The sequence below is a fragment of the Tachysurus fulvidraco genome, chromosome 19 (genome assembly GCF_022655615.1).
Source record: "Tachysurus fulvidraco isolate hzauxx_2018 chromosome 19, HZAU_PFXX_2.0, whole genome shotgun sequence".
Lineage (NCBI taxonomy): Eukaryota > Metazoa > Chordata > Actinopteri > Siluriformes > Bagridae > Tachysurus > Tachysurus fulvidraco.
In genome coordinates, this window is record NC_062536.1 from 12,943,041 (window position 1) to 12,960,983 (window position 17,943).

The 17,943-nt window shown below is 39.7% G+C and overlaps 1 protein-coding gene across 12 annotated transcripts in view; it reads left to right on the plus strand.

Moving 5' to 3' along the window:
• Positions 1-17,943, plus strand: part of grip1 (glutamate receptor interacting protein 1) — a 261,039-nt gene that overhangs the window by 218,697 nt on the left and 24,399 nt on the right. For all 12 annotated transcript variants that reach the window (XM_047803916.1, XM_047803910.1, XM_047803911.1 and 9 more), the window contains exons 10-14: positions 2,326-2,472; positions 4,581-4,730; positions 13,962-14,148; positions 15,881-16,026; positions 17,044-17,124. In XM_047803916.1, coding sequence (XP_047659872.1) covers positions 2,326-2,472; positions 4,581-4,730; positions 13,962-14,148; positions 15,881-16,026; positions 17,044-17,124 — 711 coding nt within the window. The remainder of the gene's footprint in view (positions 1-2,325; positions 2,473-4,580; positions 4,731-13,961; positions 14,149-15,880; positions 16,027-17,043; positions 17,125-17,943) is intronic.

Genomic DNA, 17,943 nt, shown 5'->3' on the forward strand with positions numbered 1-17,943 from the left:
AGAGCTAACTCTCCGTGCCGTTCCCAAGCCTGGATAAGATGGGAGGGTTACGTCAGGAAGGTCATCCGGCATAAGACCACTCGATCCACTGTAGCGATCCCGAACAGCTGACAGAACATCAACATCAGATTTATATAGCTAGATTTTTTTTCTATAGAAAATAGTTGTAATGTTTGGCTTTGATTCAGAACTTTTTTCCTACATCAAGCACATGGGACATTTGGTCCACATTGAAACTGTGTTTTAATGAACTTGTGTTAGACAACTAAACAAGCTTGGAGTTCTAGTATGCAGATTTCTCACATAAAATAAGCATTATATAGTAAGACAAATTCAGACAGCATAGAAACAGGAACATTTGGAACAGCAGATACTCTAAAATAGAAATATGATAATGTGATTTGTAGCTTCACTTTTGGGTTCAAGTCTGTCTGCTTTAATTAGAAAGTAGTTCTGTCAGATGAGGATTTCTCTAGTGTCTTGAGATTCTGTCATTTTTAAGAACGCTCTATTCCAACAAATAATGGGAGTCCAGTTCAGCTCGAGGTGTGACAAATTGTCTATGGAATTGAGGTCTGGTTGTGGCCAGCTGAAGTGTCCCTGTGTCCCCTTATACATGAAAGTCATGTACAGATTTGGCCTGTATTCTTGGCTACCTGGTGTGTAGGAGTGTCAGTGTTGTTTTCTGACTAGTCGTTCTGTTATAGCAGTTTTCATCCAGGTCATCTGCATCGTACTGACAATGTGGAATAGATTTTTTTTTTTTTTCTCCCAGTGTACAGTACATACGCACTATACCGTACATGATGTGCCAAAAATTCCCATTGCACATGTTTACTCTCACATATACCCTTATAACAGTATCTCTACAAACAGAACATACCAGTGTCATTGTCATCTGCCCGAGCACAATATAGTCTACCCATATAGAAACACACACACACACACACACACACACACACACACACACACACACACACACACACACACACACACATACTCACACAACTAATGGATAGGATGTGGTCAGGCAAGATCAGGCTCTCAGGAGGCTCTTTCTATGTCTCTCAGCCCCCTCCAGCAGTGTTTCTCTCTACCATTTTGCTGTGTGTGTCTGCTCAGGTCCTGCACTAGCGATAAAATTAAGTGAAACCTGCCCCAAAGGGGATTGATACTTTAACAGAATGCAGCTGTCTACAGGCAAGAGGTCTTGGGTAGAGTGTCTGTACATCTGAGTGCTGGTCAAAAAGCAACACATTCTGCCATGTTTTTCTGTAAATGTTGTCAAATCAGAGCCGAGACAAATTACTGTATAATGCAGCAAAATCGCAGTTTGTAAGTGATTTGATAAATTAAACTCAGTTTAGTCCACACAAGCTAGAGCAATAACGCCGCCTTGAAAACATCCTCCTGTCATGACCTAGCTTTGCGTTTTCTGTTTATTTAGGTTACAGTCATTACAGTAGCTGTGTGCTAAAATGTTTCTATGCAAATGAAATAATAATCCTGTCTTCCTGGGATGTGCTGTAATCAAGACCTGATGTGTTTTAAATGGATACCAACACACATAAAAATGTGAGGTGTATCATTTATTTATTTTGTTTTAGAAAACGATGATTGAGACGATTTATGAGATGAGGTTGAAGGTTAAGATATGGAGCTTGCTGGAATAAGACAGACCGCATTGATTAATATGAACATTAATATGTTTCTGTATGATGCTTTTACGAGCTGCACTTATTCATCCTTAGTAACTCCCAACAGGTACTAGCAGTTAAAATTAGATTACTACTGGAGCTTGCTTATATTCAAGGAAATATGACCAGATAGATTTGTTAGAAAATCAGTCACAGGCATTTTTTTATTTTTAAACGAAAGAAAAGTCACATACACATATGTTTTAGAGGCCGATTATTAACTTTTTAGGGTTTTCCGCAGGCAATGTTTTAGGGTTTATATAAATAATTATATTATATTATTTTTATACTGTATATTAAATCGCTATGCAAAATAATATCATATTTTGGACATAAACAGATACAGATGTCATTGTGTAATGACCCGAGATGTTTCACCGTGGTTCACTGATGTGATGTGTTTGTATTAAAACACTTTGCCACTGAGGTTTTACACAATTGACATTTGGATCAGTTACTAAGAGGACGTCAGTATCAGATGTTGGAATGTGCTGATACTCAGAAGATAGGATCAGTACATCCTTACATACTGTAGATAAGTGGCCTTGTTTGTGTTGTGTTGTGCTGCACCATACCATGTTTATGCTGCTGTGTCATCTCCTGTCTCTCTTCCTCTCCGTGTGGTCAGTCAAGGTGCAGAGGAGCAACCGGCCATTGCCCTGGGAGTCCGGCACAAACAACAACAGCAACTTCCTCCCTTACCAGCACTATAACACCTACCACCCTGACCAGTCCTGCAGCCAGGCCAAGCAGAAATCTTCTCCAAACAACCCCTGTAATACCCCTATTCCTTTCTCCTAAAGCCTTCATTTTTCCATTTCTCCTCTTCCTCACCATTTCTCTTCTACTTTCAGACCTTTGACCTTCTCATTTTGCATGGACTCTCATTTGTCACAAGATCTGTTTAAATGTTAATTCACAAACATTCATCAGGGTGTTATGGAAAAAAAAAAGTTGATGCAGCTTGATCCATTTCTAAAACCATGCCGTGGTTAAAGCCACTGAGATCACATTTATGGTCAACATGAACTACAGCTCTCCACCTTTGACCTTTGCATGATTTTTTATGTTGTAATGCAGCTACATGATTGGCTGATTGTATGAATGTGAAGCTGTAGAGTCTGAGTGTATTTTTCTATGTAAACAAACAGCATATTTTTTTAGAAAATATGCTATATCACGTAATACCTAGCTGTCATTAAACATGTGAATTAGCTCAATTAGAGCCATTGACATTAATATGAGTATAATAATATAAACCTGCCATTTAAATTACAGCTTGGTCTAAAGTCAGATCTGCTGTTGTCGAAAATTAATCAACATTTTCTGATCAGAATTGAGGATTCAACTGTGGTATAAAAGATCTCTATTGACCTCTGTCAACTCATACTATGCCCCAATTTATCATGTCCATGGCCGAAGTTGCGTTTGTGTTGTAGGCTTTTTTTTTCATCACTCAAGAGAAACTGGAGCAGAAATAATTCCTGGCTTCTTTTTTTTTTTTGTTCATGAAATGCACTGGGGCTACAGAACGTTTTCCTTCTCTTTTATCTCACTTGTCATTCCCGGTCCTTTATTGTACATGCGTTCATGTAGTCAAGCTGATTCTTGCCGGTGGAAAGCACCTTAACACCTTAAGGTGACATTGCATTCGAGACAAACATGCAGTCACTGAGCTTTTTGTGCCACTTTTTAGCAGCATTTTTTAAAACAGATCTCTCAGAGCTCAGTGAAAGGTTTCCACGGCTGCCGCTGTTACAATACAGAGCCACATGACTGTGATTCAGGACACCACATGACCCCCCACAGGTCCTGAGTACCTCTTTACAGGCTTAAGGGTTTTCTGGGATGCCTAGTCAATGGTAATTGATGGCCTAAGCCCTGCCTTTAGTAATGGCCTTTAATAGGCTAATAAGGTGGGATGACAGAGCGCTATCAAGATTATCCGTTTCATATGAGCCGCTTAGTCCCTCCTAACACTTCTCACCTCCCTTAAATGCTGCTCTCTCATTTGATGTCCTTCCAGATTTAAGGGCTGCCTCATCTGACACGCAGGCTCTGGTGATTATAATCAGCTCATTGCTTTAAAGTAAAGCTGCAGTAGCCGTATTGATCTCATGCATAGCTTTTTCTTCGTTTCAAGGGCAGTATGTGCATGGTCCAACTGCTCTAAAGTCTTCTCAGTGCATCAGGGCCACAAAGAAGCTGTGCCACTTCATTGGCTAAATTACAGGCACTTATGAGTAATTTACTGTAAGCCATTTGAAGCCAGTAAATCGTGCACATTTTCTCACATTCACCGATTCACTTTGCATATTCTTTTTTTTTTTTTTTAATCAAAATCTGTCTTATCTGTCTTATCTGTCTTTTTAAAGTTGAAGCTTTACTCAGGTGTTTCACTGAACTCACTTACTTATTACTTATTCACTGAATAAACCAACTCGGCAACGTTGAGGAAAAAGTTTAATGGTAATAATTGATTAAAATTCACCCATTGAAAACACAGTTTGGATTAATTGGCTGTCCTTCAAAATTTCTAAGCTAAGTGGCTTAATAAACAACTATTTACACACCAAATGCCCCGACTAAATTGAGAGAGAGAGAGAGAGTGTGTGTGCTTGTGTGCTTTTGTTTGTGCACTGAATGATTCAAAATCTGTATTTGTGCACTGAAAATAAAAAGACCTAAATTGTAGATAATCATTGGTTTTATATATATATATATATATAAATTCTATCTCTCTCTGTTTCTTCTCTCTCACTCACTAACTCTCTTTCTCCCTCTTTCTCGCTCCCGCTCTCTCTCTCTCTCTCTCTCTCTCTCTCTCTCTCTCTCTCTCTCTCTCTCTCTCTCTCTCTCTCTCTCTCTCTCTCTGTCTCTCAGCACTAGGCTCATCTTTCTCACCCACCTCCATGAGTGCCTACAGCTTGAGCTCCCTCAACATGAGCACACTGCCTCGCAACATGTATCCCACAAGCCCCCGCAGCACACTGATGAGGCGCAAACTGAAGAAGAAGGACTACAAGAGCTCATGTAGGTTTCCTGCTCTCCTTTAAGCCATTCCCAAACTCGGCTTTCGCTGTGTCTCCGTATTTCCTGCTGAATTTGTAATTGGACCAACCCCAAAATCGACAAAAACCCTGCAGTAGCAGCTGATGTAGTGAAGTGCACTTGTGTACAGCTTGATGAATGTTAAAAATATCGCGCTACCTGCTAGGCAGTAGGTCTTAAGCTCAGAAATGCCCAAGCTCACCCATTTCAGGACTTTTTCAATTTCTCAGAATGGCTGAGGTAAACATAAATAGCTGTTTTGCTATTGATTTCATATGGCCCTTACTAATATATTAGGATCACTGTGCTGCCATTTGTTCAGGTTTATTGCTTTTTCTGATGTGCAGGGAATTGTGTTAGACACAAGGGTGACTAAAACTTGTTCATGCATAATTGGGAACAGAAAGGAGCAATCCCAGAATATTTGCAGTTATATTGCTTTCTCATTGCAAGCCCATTTTCCCTACAGTTCAGGTTTGATTTACAGAAGTGCGGTTCTATACCTCATAGAAAAAGACATTTGTCGCGGGAAGTAATATATAATTATGTTAAATTGTTTTTGTTAGCAATATCAAAGTAGAAGGGAAACCAAATCTGCATGGAAAAAAGTGCAGTAAATGTCTTTTTACCTCTGCACCTCTGCTTGGTGTTCGCAAAGCCAAAGTCGTCTTTAACAGGCTGTTAGACGCAATCGTATCGTATCCTGCACAGTACATGATTAAAGGTACCAATATCTCACAACATGATTTTGCCCCATGCATCAACATCAATTAAATAGTACCAGGAATAAATCCATAATAAAATTCTACCTCAAAAAATGATACTGTACTATGAAGTGTTCTTACCCCCCAAAAAAATGTTGAGCTGGTGATTAATGAGGTGATTAATGAGGTGATTTAATTTGATTCAGTTTTATTTGTAACAATATTACATGACACTGTGACGAAGCAGCTTTACAGAAATAAACAATTTTAGGATGTAAACTGATTATATTGTATACATGATACATTTATGACAGCTAATTGAGAAATCCAGAGGCATTGGGGTTGAAGGACAGCTCCTTGACATGATATCAGGAGAAAACTGTTAGAGGAACCAAGCTCAGAAGGGTGACAGTGTGATTATTATAACTTTATAACCTATAATTACTTTGCAATGATGTAATGCATCAGTCTAGTTTTATCATGAAGTCTAATTAATTTTGTTGTTATGACACACTGTCACATACTTGTGTATTTCAGGTTACCACTAATTATATATTTCATTACTTCAGACTTCTGGCTTAAAAGTTATCAAGGATCGTAAAGTCAAAACATTTCTAAAGGGATGACTCTGGAGAACATCCGAATCATTAATAACTTAATTTATTTGTTCATTACAAGTGGACGAACTTGTGTGGGACTTGTGGATGATTATCTACTGATATTCAGGTTCTTTAGGGAATAGAGAATTTAGAGAGAGAGAGAGAGAGAGAGAGAGAGAGAGAGAGAGAGAGAGAGAGAGAGAGACTTGGAATTACCACATTGAGAGAGAGAGAGAGAGAGAGAGAGAGACTTGGAATTACCACATTGAGAGAGAGAGAGAGAGAGAGAGAGAGAGAGAGAGAGAGAGAGAGAGAGAGAGACTTGAAATGACTATATTTAGAGAGAGAGAGAGAATTGGAATGAATACAATTAGAGAGAAGAGAGAGAGAGAAAGACTTGGAATGACTACATTTAAAGAGACAGAAGAGAGAGAGACTGGGAATGACTGCATTTAGACAGAGAGACTTGAAATGACTATATTTAGAGAGAGAGAGAGAGAGAGAGAGAGAGAGAGAGAGAGAGAGAGAGAGAGAATTGGAATGACTACATTTAGGGAGAGAGAGAAGAGAGAGAGAAAGACTTGGAATGACTACATTTAATGAGACAGAAGAGAGAGACTGGGAATGACTACATTTAGAGAGAGAGACTGGGAATGACTGCATTTAGAGAGAGAGACTGGGAATGACTACATTTAGAGAGAGAGACTGGGAATGACTGCATTTAGAGAGAGAGACTGGGAATGACTGCATTTAGAGAGAGAGAGAGACTGGGGATGACTGCATTTAGAGAGAGAGAGAGAGACTGGGGATGACTGCATTTAGAGAGAGAGAGAGACTGGGGATGACTGCATTTAGAGAGAGAGAGAGACTGGGGATGACTACATTTAGAGAGAGAGACTGGGAATGACTACATTTAGAGAGAGAGAGAGACTGGGGATGACTGCATTTAGAGAGAGAGAGAGACTGGGGATGACTACATTTAGAGAGAGAGACTGGGAATGACTACATTTAGAGAGAGAGAGAGACTGGGGATGACTACATTTAGAGAGAGAGAGACTGGGGATGACTACATTTAGAGAGAGAGAGACTGGGGATGACTACATTTAGAGAGAGAGAGAGACTGGGAATGACTGCATTTAGAGAGACTGGGGATGACTGCATTTAGAGAGAGAGACTGGGGATGACTGCATTTAGAGAGAGAGAGGAGAGAGAGACTGGGGATGACTGCATTTAGAGAGAGAGAGAGAGACTGGGAATGACTGCATTTAGAGAGAGAGACTGGGAATGACTGCATTTAGAGAGAGAGAGAGACTGGGGATGACTGCATTTAGAGAGGGAGAGGAGAGAGAGACTGGGGATGACTGCATTTAGAGAGAGAGAGGAGAGAGAGACTGGGGATGACTGCATTCAGAGAGAGAGAGACTAGGAATGACTACATTTAGAGAGAGAGACTGAGGATGACTGCATTTAGAGAGAGAGACTGGGAATGACTGCATTTAGAGAGAGAGACTGGGAATGACTACATTTAGAGAGAGAGACTGGGAATGACTACATTTAGACAGAGAGACTGGGAATGACTACATTTAGAGAGAGAGACTGGGAATGACTACATTTAGAGAGAGAGACTGGGAATGACTACATTTAGACAGAGAGACTGGGAATGACTACATTTAGAGAGAGAGACTGGGAATGACTACATTTAGACAGAGACTGGGAATGACTACATTTAGAGAGAGAGACTGGGAATGACTACATTTAGAGAGAGAGACTGGGGATGACTGCATTTAGAGAGAGAGAGACTGGGGATGACTGCATTTAGAGAGAGAGACTGGGAATGACTACATTTAGAGAGAGAGACTTAGAATGACTACATTTAGAGAGAGAGACTGGGAATGACTACATTTAGAGAGAGAGACTGGGAATGACTACATTTAGAGAGAGAGACTGGGAATGACTGCATTTAGAGAGAGAGAGAGACTGGGAATGACTACATTTAGAGAGAGAGACTGGGAATGACTACATTTAGAGAGAGAGACTGGGAATGACTGCATTTAGAGAGAGAGAGAGAGACTGGGAATGACTACATTTAGAGAGAGAGACTGGGAATGACTACATTTAGAGAGAGAGAGACTGGGAATGACTACATTTAGAGAGAGAGAGACTGGGAATGACTACATTTAGAGAGAGACTGGGAATGACTACATTTAGAGAGAGAGACTGGGAATGACTACATTTAGAGAGAGAGACTGGGAATGACTACATTAAGAATTTTGTTCTTGGCTGTAATATCCCGTGCCGTGGGGCGGGAGGAGGGAAATGACACCTCTGGCTAGCCCATAATTAGATCCTGTAAGATATTTCAGATTGTTCAGTGAAGCAGCCTGCCTGGAACAGCTCGCCCCCTCTGCAGCAGATAATTACCCCAGCCACACAGGCACATCTCAGATAGCTCTTTCTTATCACTAAACTTAACAATAAACAGGAAGCCGGGCTGGAGGAAAACAACAACACTAATCGCTAGTGCTGCTGGAAACAGCACGCTGTCAGGAGACGGCTTCTCATTTCTTTAACTTTTTCTTCTTTGAAGCTTGGAGTTCAGCTTCACTACATGACTACATGGCAGTTAACATGCCAGTGGGGTGTGGAAGGAACATAAGATTCCCAGCAGACGAGCCATACTGGCCGTTCATTAGACTCTCAGGGCATCGTTAATTTCTTCCTAACCGAGAAGTTTGAAGCGATCCTGTTTATGATGTGTAACTCGTTTAATCATGTAAACAGCATCGAATCATTATAAAGTTTTAGAATTCCGGGTACGACGATTCGAACGTGCTATCCGTAAATAATTACTTGACAGTTTTGTTGTTTTGGCTAATTAGTTCAGGATGTGTTGATGTCATAACACACAGCTAATCAAAAACAACAACAGAGCAGCTAATTCTCCAGTTATATCACATTCCCTGAAATTGGAGGACTCTTCTGAAGTCCTTGTAATCAGGCGGCTTGAGCAGAATTCTGCAGAGTTCGCACAGTGTTTACAACGAGTTGCATAATTATTCACCCCTTCAAGACTGTTTTATTAGTCATTTTAAATACCAGCGTCAGCTTTTTTGTCCATTCGAGCTGTCATTTTAATTCCAGGTGTAACACAAAATGGTGAACAGTCTAAGGAGGATACTTAGGAGGAGTAAAGCTCTGTTCTAAAATCACATGAAAGCGACTTAACAAGAGAGTAAAGGCTAGTGAGTAGCGAACATCACGTTAAAGTAGAGCCGAGTTTAGCAGAGAACAGATTCCCGCTATGACGACAGCATTGACGTAGAAGTATTGATTAAATAATCCAACCTAACAGCAGCAAATACACAAACCTCTCTTCTTACATTTGAATCGTGTCCACTCTGGGCTGATACAGCTTCATCTGATGATTGAATAGTTTGATCTGATTCAGAAACATTCTGCTTCTTCCTGCATTGAATTTCCCGCACCTGATTTTAATCACAAGCTCTTTTATGGTTTTCCAACTACAACTAACTATACACAGATGTTTTACTCATCACATCTGTTCCAGGTCACCTAGTCTAGTAATCATGTCTGCTCACAATTACTGTATAATTACAAACTGTTAATAATAGCCATCGGTAATGTGTGCAGAAGTGAAAGGAACAGAGAGGCGAAGAGGTCAGGGAGAGAATGCAGAACAGCTCATTCGTCATGTTTAAGCTTAGGCTTGATTGACGTTGCCTGTAACAGAGATACTTTTATCGAATGGGTCTCTGGAGGCTTTGTTGTCTTCAGCTCACAGGGGGGAGCAAAAAAGTATGCTGACACTTTGTTTCCAGCATGTCCACAAACCTTCCCTGACTACAGAGACACGTTCTGCAAAGTCATCTATCACAGAGTCCAGATACTGATGCTGGCCAGTCATGATGCAATAAAAGACAATAAAGAAGGTCACGCTACTCTGTTGAAAGATCACACACACACACACACACACACACTCACTCACACACAGTGTGAATACTTTCACAAAGCTTTTGCACAAAAGCTGTTTGTGTTGTGCCTCGTTCGTCCTGGTTTCACTCATCTTTGTAGAGCGAAAACATGAACCTTCTTAGTACTGCTGACCTTCAGGATCCAGGTTTTACTCTCTGTCTTAAGAACAACCTCATAATGTTCAATCTTCTGCCTCCTGAGGCTGTCATGCTTATCAAGATATATTCCCTTTCGGTGTTTCTGTGATCCAGCTTAATCACAAAAAATCATCCCGTCCTTTATCTCTCTGTTCCAGCTTATCATAACGGCTGTGCTAAATGTAGCATGACCAAGGTAGGAGTAAATCTCCTCTCTGGGAACCATTAACACAAAGTAATTTTTTTGTATCTGGGGTCTTCTCGGTGCACATTCCAGAATGTGTTATTTGAGGCATTAAGGTGATTTTGCAAAGACAATCCCTGTTAAATATAAGTGCTTTTTTAAGAGCTGTATTGGCTCTAAGGCATCTAATAGCCATGAACTAGAACTAGCTCTTGGTCATTTCTTTTTGGCTTCAAATGATGTGCCATCATCATATGTCTTAATCCTGCAAAGCAAAGATTTTTGTGCTCATTATTTATTGGAGACAAAAATTATCTCCTAAATCCTCCAACACTTCGTCTTCAGTCTCCAGTCTGCATCTGACTCATGGAACAAGCTGTGAAATGCATCAATGCCAGAGGGATAGAAGAAAAGACCGACCTGGCAGTGATTCATCGGAAATCTGTGGCTGGCGACCCCTCAGGAGTACAAAATTGCACTCTCTGTTTTTCTTCCATTTTGAAGTGTGCTGTGAAAGGGACACTAATATTGGGTACAGTCCTCGGTCCCGAATGAACAGGCTTTGGATGAGGCTTCTGAATACATAAACTTTTAGAAGACCAATTTACAATGGCTATAATAAGAAAAGAACTGTTTAAAGTGTGAATTGTATTGTTTTAAAGTGCCAAGTAGTTTTACAAATTCTAAATCAGTCTTCGAATTTAAACACTTATCAGACACCTGGTCTGATTACTACTTCTTCCCGAAACTACTTCATCAATCCTGACGTCATACCCCTGGTTGGAGCCTTGTCACCTGCTGTGCACTCTGCTGGTGATAGATCTGCATGGACAGCCTGTGACTCATGGTATTGATGTGGCTGGTGTAGCCTGAAGACTGTCATGCCGTCTTTGAGCTACTGTTCGCTCAGCTTTGTGGCCGGGACTTCATCAGCGATCATTTGAAGCAGGAAGGAATTTATGTTGGGTCTGTGGTGAGCTCAGAAATTGTGCTGAATTGTTAGTTCCTCAGGAGCTCTCAGTTGCTTAATTCCCCTCAACTACAAACTGTTGTAGAAAGGACATTATTTACATTTACACTAGTTACTGTAGAGTGTTACCCAAATGAGGATGAGGTTCCCTGTTTCCTCTCAAGGTTTCTTCCTCATATCATCTCAGAGAGTTTTCCCTTGCCGCCGTCACCTCCGGCTTGCTCATTAGATATAAATGTTAGAGATATATAGTAAGTTCATTTTAACTTTAAATTTAAAAAACTTTTTTGTTTGTCATTCTTATTTAAGCTGATTTGAGAATTGCGAAAAGCGCTAAACAAACAAATAGAATTGAATTGAATCATCAGGATCAAACTTGTGGATCAAGGAATCTTTAAAACATTGTTTGACTGGCTGTGGAAATCCAGCCGGTGTAAGCTTAAGCCATCAATCACAGTGGCAACTGTTCACGATTCTCATCAGAGCTATCCTGGACTTATAAAGAGCACAACCAGCTCAGAGCAAGTTGATGAAAGATTTTTTTTTTTTATCATGTCTGGTGTGTTTGCCATATAATGTTCAGGGAAGACTGCTTCTGCTGCGAGAGACAGTTCTTGATACTTACCAGTGGCCATCTCAGCTCTCTGACACTTTTGATGGATTAGATGCAATTTTAGTTGTTGGACTTTAACTCTGAAGCCGTTGTGTATGTTCAGGCTTTTAAGATGTTTTTTTTTCTCTGTTCGTGAAAGATTTAATAAAGTTGAGATGATGACTGGTTCCACTGCAAAATCACTTCTGCTGAAGTGACTCACTTGACTTCTGGATAATTATAAATCTCAACAACTTACCATTTAGATCCCTACGATGTGTCGGTCAAAACCTATTTGGGGTTTTAATATGTCCGATGCACTGGAAAAGAAATTACAGTGGTAATTTTTGCTTCTAATGAAAATGGCTAAACATAAGTACTGATAATTGCAAACAGCTCACTGTGGCTTAGTGAGTACAAGCTCTGCAGGATTATTCGCCCGTTATTTGGTAACTTGCCCTAATACCCAGTCTGTCACACCATATGTTGTTTAGACTAGCACTAACATGTTATCCAATCTGCAAATTAGCCATAAGGATCATTTTTGCTTGATTTTAACCTGAGAACATGTGTAGGCGTCATGTGAACGCATTCATATAAGTGTCTGCCAGCATACTTTAGCATATTAGTGAGCATGTGAGCTTTAAGAGTGTTGAATGCACTAATCCAGAAAGCACACGAATAGAGAGAATAGGCAGAAGAAGCAAACTAGTGGATAGTTTCTGGCATTATAACTCTGAAATATATATTTTCTTTGCATTTCTTTTTCCACAGCTATACACGTACATGTATTTTAAAAAATAATTGACAATTTGTAAGATTGCATAATTTATAATATTGCACATTTTACCAGCCTGGGTACAGGACACGCTTCCCTGTTTAAACTTATTTGATCTACAGCACTTTAGTGACTTTAGAGGCTTCTCTGCTAGCTCTGCTTATTCATAAAGACTCTTTGTGTCTCAATGCAGTTACAATTAAGTGCCTAATTTCTCATGCTCCTCGGTTACTTTCATGGTACTGATGTGATAGAGTTGCTCCAAGATCTCATATTACTCAGCCTGTAATGTATTGAAGGGTTTTGCCCAAAGGCTCTTAGCTATGATAAGATTTTGAGGATAATGGCGTTTTTTATCAAAAGGCTATATCTTATCAAACAGCTTTGGCAGACAGGCCCGGATGTATGATCCAATTCAGCACAAAAACAAGGTTTCATTCTATAGGAACTTTAATAAGATCTTACCACAGATCATCTGCCTTTTGTGTTTATAAACTATTTCACTAGTGAAGCTCAGATGGATCATACCCTCTGAAAATTTAGTTAGGTTGAAAATATCCCACATTGGGTGAATTTGGAAACCCGACACTGGGTTAATTTGAGTTAAACCCCGCGAGGTTAGCTATTCACTCTGCATGTGTGTCAACATGGATGTTACTGAAGTGTAGCCATGAAAGTTGTGCTCGTTGCAGTGTGTGCATCACAAAGAAGACTTTCTCACATCAAACGTACTAACTTGCACAATATCATATTAAATGTTAACTCGGTATCATATCCACATACAGTACATCTGAATTATCTTATCAGAAACTCTGAATTAGCAGCTAGATTTTAAAACTGTATTTCCTTTATATTGCCAGTTTGTCTCAATAGGCACAGTGGAAAGTTTCAGAAAAGTGAATGTACTCTATTAGGTTTATGATTGTCAGGACTACATTATCTTTTAGCACCTGCACCTCACAAGATCTCACACACATCTGAGTCACATTTATATATAATGAGCAGGGCTATTTACGTTCTGCCACTGGTAACTCTCATTGTTCATCAAGCTCATGTCATGTGCTTGTGTCTTTTCAGTATGTTTACCTAATTCTTACCACTTTTTCCTTGTGTGTGTGTTTTGGATTGTGTCAATTAAACCATATCTTCACATTATCAACCCAACTCCCTGGCTTAACAAGTTAAATCCAGCAAATGGCTTGTAAAATAACCCAGTATGTGTTTTTAGGGCTAAAGTTGCTTTCTCTGCATTGCAGTGTCTCTGGCCTCAAGCACTGTAGGCTTGGCCGGACAGGTGGTCCACACAGAGACCACTGAGGTGACCCTGGTCAGCGACTCCGTCATGGGATTTGGAATTCAGCTCCAGGGAGGGGTGTTTGCCACCGAAACTCTCACTTCTCCTCCTCTTATCGCTTACATCGACCACGACAGCCCAGCTGAGAGGTGAGGTCTCAGAACAGGATCCAGGTCTTATTTCATCTCAGCAAATTAAACTAACGGGCTTAAAATGGAGCACTCTGGTCAAGATCTGAAACTTGTAATTGCTTGCTTTATCGTTGTCTTGTGATCTGTACTGAGACAGCATTAATGTTTTATTTCTAATCTTAAACCACGTTGCATTTGTCTCCGATCCCATCCCAGAACTGCATCAGCATCTTATCTTCCTCTGCTTGACTTTTCCCGTCATGTAATTACAGCTATTGCACTTGATACATCGCCGGGTGGCTGTGATAAGGGGACTTTCAGCCAGAATGTGGGTTGATTGAATGCTTAGCTACATGAGAGGCTAACAAACATAGCTGTTATTACCCTGGTGGGCCTGTCTCAGATGGCAAACAAGTAAACAAACATATGTAGAAGCTGACAGGATTTACACCCAAATCTCAGAGTAATTACCAGGTTCTAACGACAGCTTTGGCATTAACTTTGGCAATTGTACTTTTGCTGAATGGCATGAACCTTTTATTAATGAGAGATCAAGGATAGGCTAACATTTACACTCAAGTAAGCCCATAGTTATTTTTCCTGTAGTCTTCCATTCGGTTACTAGAATATGCATTTGGGGGGTTTTTTAGTTGTTGTTTTTTTTTGTCTCTAAAATTATTTAAGTAGGTTTGCACTTCTCAGTCTGAGCTTATGTTTCTTCTAAACCTGAATAATTGAAATAGAATTAATGAACACTTGTATTTAGACTAAATAAAATATTCACAAGTGCTTGGCTTCTGTTATGTGAGTCTAAAAATATGACTATAATATATCATTAGTTTTTGCCCGTAACAAGTGTAATGATGGTTTATTAATACACAATTGCTTTTTTCCCCTCAATGATGTATTTGTATAATAAGTGGTTTAAGCTTGGCAAAAGAGGAAAAAAGTAGGGAAAAAAGTTCCTGTTGATTAGTCCAGCCAGACCTGAATCAGCAGTTGGATGTCTCAGCTGGAGTTTGAGGAAAACATTGAACATGGAGTTACCTGTCTGGTTAGTTTAATTGAGGCAATTTATAAAATTCAGTGCGGTATCTGCTAACTTTCTGTAATACCCCCCAGGTTTGGAAAGTATAAATATGATACCAAAAACTATTTTTAGAATAGTTTTCTTCATGTTTTGAATCGTTGTCATATTGTAGGGATACAATCACATTTTTTAACATTTTGGAATTTGTAAACAGTTGATGGATTGAATTCGTAGATTCAATAAAAAAGATAAAAGGATATACATGCCTGGGTGTACAAACTTTTGCATTTATACAGTATGTATACTCTCTTGTCCAAAGTATGGAGTGATGTTCTTGCTGTTATAGAACAATAATCAGCACATCCCAACGTCCCACAGGGTTTATTCCTTATACCACATCCAATACATGACACAGGTTTTTAATTAGTTTTAGTTATATTTAATGTTATGGAACATCTGTATCGTGTTATTATTCATGCTGTAATAGCTGTTAACAATCATTACATCACCAGCTTCCTTTTTCTTTGTTTAAATTTTTAATTATGACAACAAAAAAAAAAAGAATCGTTTTACATTTCTGTCAATCTTTATAAACAGTAACATCTTCTGACTTCATCTTCAGAATAAAGCTGTTTTGCCAGTACAGCTGGTGTTTTGGTTGCTTTTCTGTGCAGTGTCTCTGAATAACGAGTTGATACTTCTGGTATGGACTGTACGCAGGTGTGGAGTCTTGCAGATCGGCGACCGACTCCTGTCCATCAATGGGATTCCCACAGAGGACAGCACATTGGAGGAGACTAACCAGCTGCTTCGCGACTCCAGCATCACCAGCAAAGTTACACTGGAGATTGAGTTTGATGTAGCAGGTAAAGACACAACAGCTCATTCATTTCCTGGGATTAAAAAAAAAGCCTCACAAGACTGGTCTATTATTATGTGATCCAAGCTGTCTGCCACCTGTTTACTGCTTACAAGTGATCAGTGCGAGCCTATAGGCAAACAGTGAATTGAAAGCCATCCAAAAGTGCAATCTTGAGGCTGTGTGTTTGTGTTGGTGGAGGTATGAAAATGATCCGTCACTACTCCCATGCTGAGCTTTGGCACTGTGATCAGAGCTTGAATCCTGCCAGAAGCTCACCATCCTGAACACACATACTAATTAATATGTGGAATTTTTAGCGCCAAATCCTTTTCGCTTTCGACATTTCATGAATATATTCCTGAGTATGAAACACAAATATCAGATCCACACAGAGCAGAAGAAACAACATGCATCTTTTACATGAATTCTCCGACAGGGTGATGTATTTGTCAGTCATACAGTCATCATTTTACCTCACTGAGCAGTCACAGTGCTTTCTATTTCCCATAGAACGTCGGCAGGAAGTGAAATGACTTGAACTTGGCTTTGCTGGAAGGGATTTTGATCGTGACTCTGAGGTGTTTCAGCACAGAATGAATGTGCTCCTGAAGGAGGAACAAGCTTTCCTGATTTTTTTTTTTTGGGTGATTGTTTTAAAACAAAAAGCCTGGCTTTATGGTTCACATGTGTAATTGCAGTCCATGAGAGACCAGTCGAACTTCTTTGTCTGATGCTTTGATGGTTTTCCTGTCAGCTGAGGTCCTTTGTAGCTGTGCACTCAGAGAGAAAGGAGGGCATTTTGCTCCATTAGTTATTGCCACCTTCTATTGCTCCACACTAACCTCTATAAACCTGCTATGTCATGAAGCTGTCAGAGAAAAGTACTGGAGGCTTTGTTATCTAAATTCTTCACACCTTTCCCTCACCTGTGTCAGGTTTCCTCTTTTAGTTTGACATGAAGTTCAATTTTACCTGATATGGCCAAATGTTACTATTTATTTCTGTCTTTTCTGTCTGTTAGAGTCTGTTATCCCAAGCAGTGGCACCTTCCATGTGAAGCTACCAAAGAAGCCAGGAGTGGAGCTGGGCATTACTATCAGCTGTGAGTGGTTTTTTTTTCTCCCCTACTCACATCATTACACAGATCATGTCATTAAGCGGTCAAGAAAAACTTAATGATGCATAGTTTTAATTAGTATTGCTGACAATTCTATACTGTAGAGTGGATATTAGATATTAGCTCAGGAATATAGCAAAGTTCCTATTTCACAGATGCTAGCAGAGTAAGCCTGGGGTTAGTGGACATGGCGATTAAAAAAGGGAGGGGAGGGTCGGATTAATACCCCCAATGATTTGCCATTAATTATATAATTATATAATGTGGCTTATTCATTTTCTAAGGCTTATTCCAATTAGCACGAGTCTAAAGGACTGACCTATTTAGAGTAATCCAACAGATAATGCAGGTTGCTGTATCTTTTAAGTTAATAAGCATAATAGAAACAAATCGCTGCAAATGGCCTTCATAGCATCATTATTTATCTCACGACTATAAATGAAAGCAAGCTGTAATTAGCCATTGTAATTGTCTGTTGGTAGTTGCCCAGTATTCTGGTCATACTTTTTAACCACTATGGGTTTAAAAGAGCCTTTGAATATTTCATTCTTTGGGCACAGCCACTTTCTGGGAGTAAATGGTTTTGTGATTTATCTCCCAGAAGAAGTTTCTGGAAATGCCCATTTCTCCTGAATTCAGAAACCACCCAATGATTCTTCTGCAATGATTTTCACTGTTTTTTGTTGGACAGTGCTAGGCTGTATTAGTGCATTTGCCTGTGTGCAATGCTGAACCTGAGAGATAAAGCCAAATAATGGCAAGAAAGAAACTCTTGCTCTCAAAGTGAGGTCTTAGAAGCAAAGC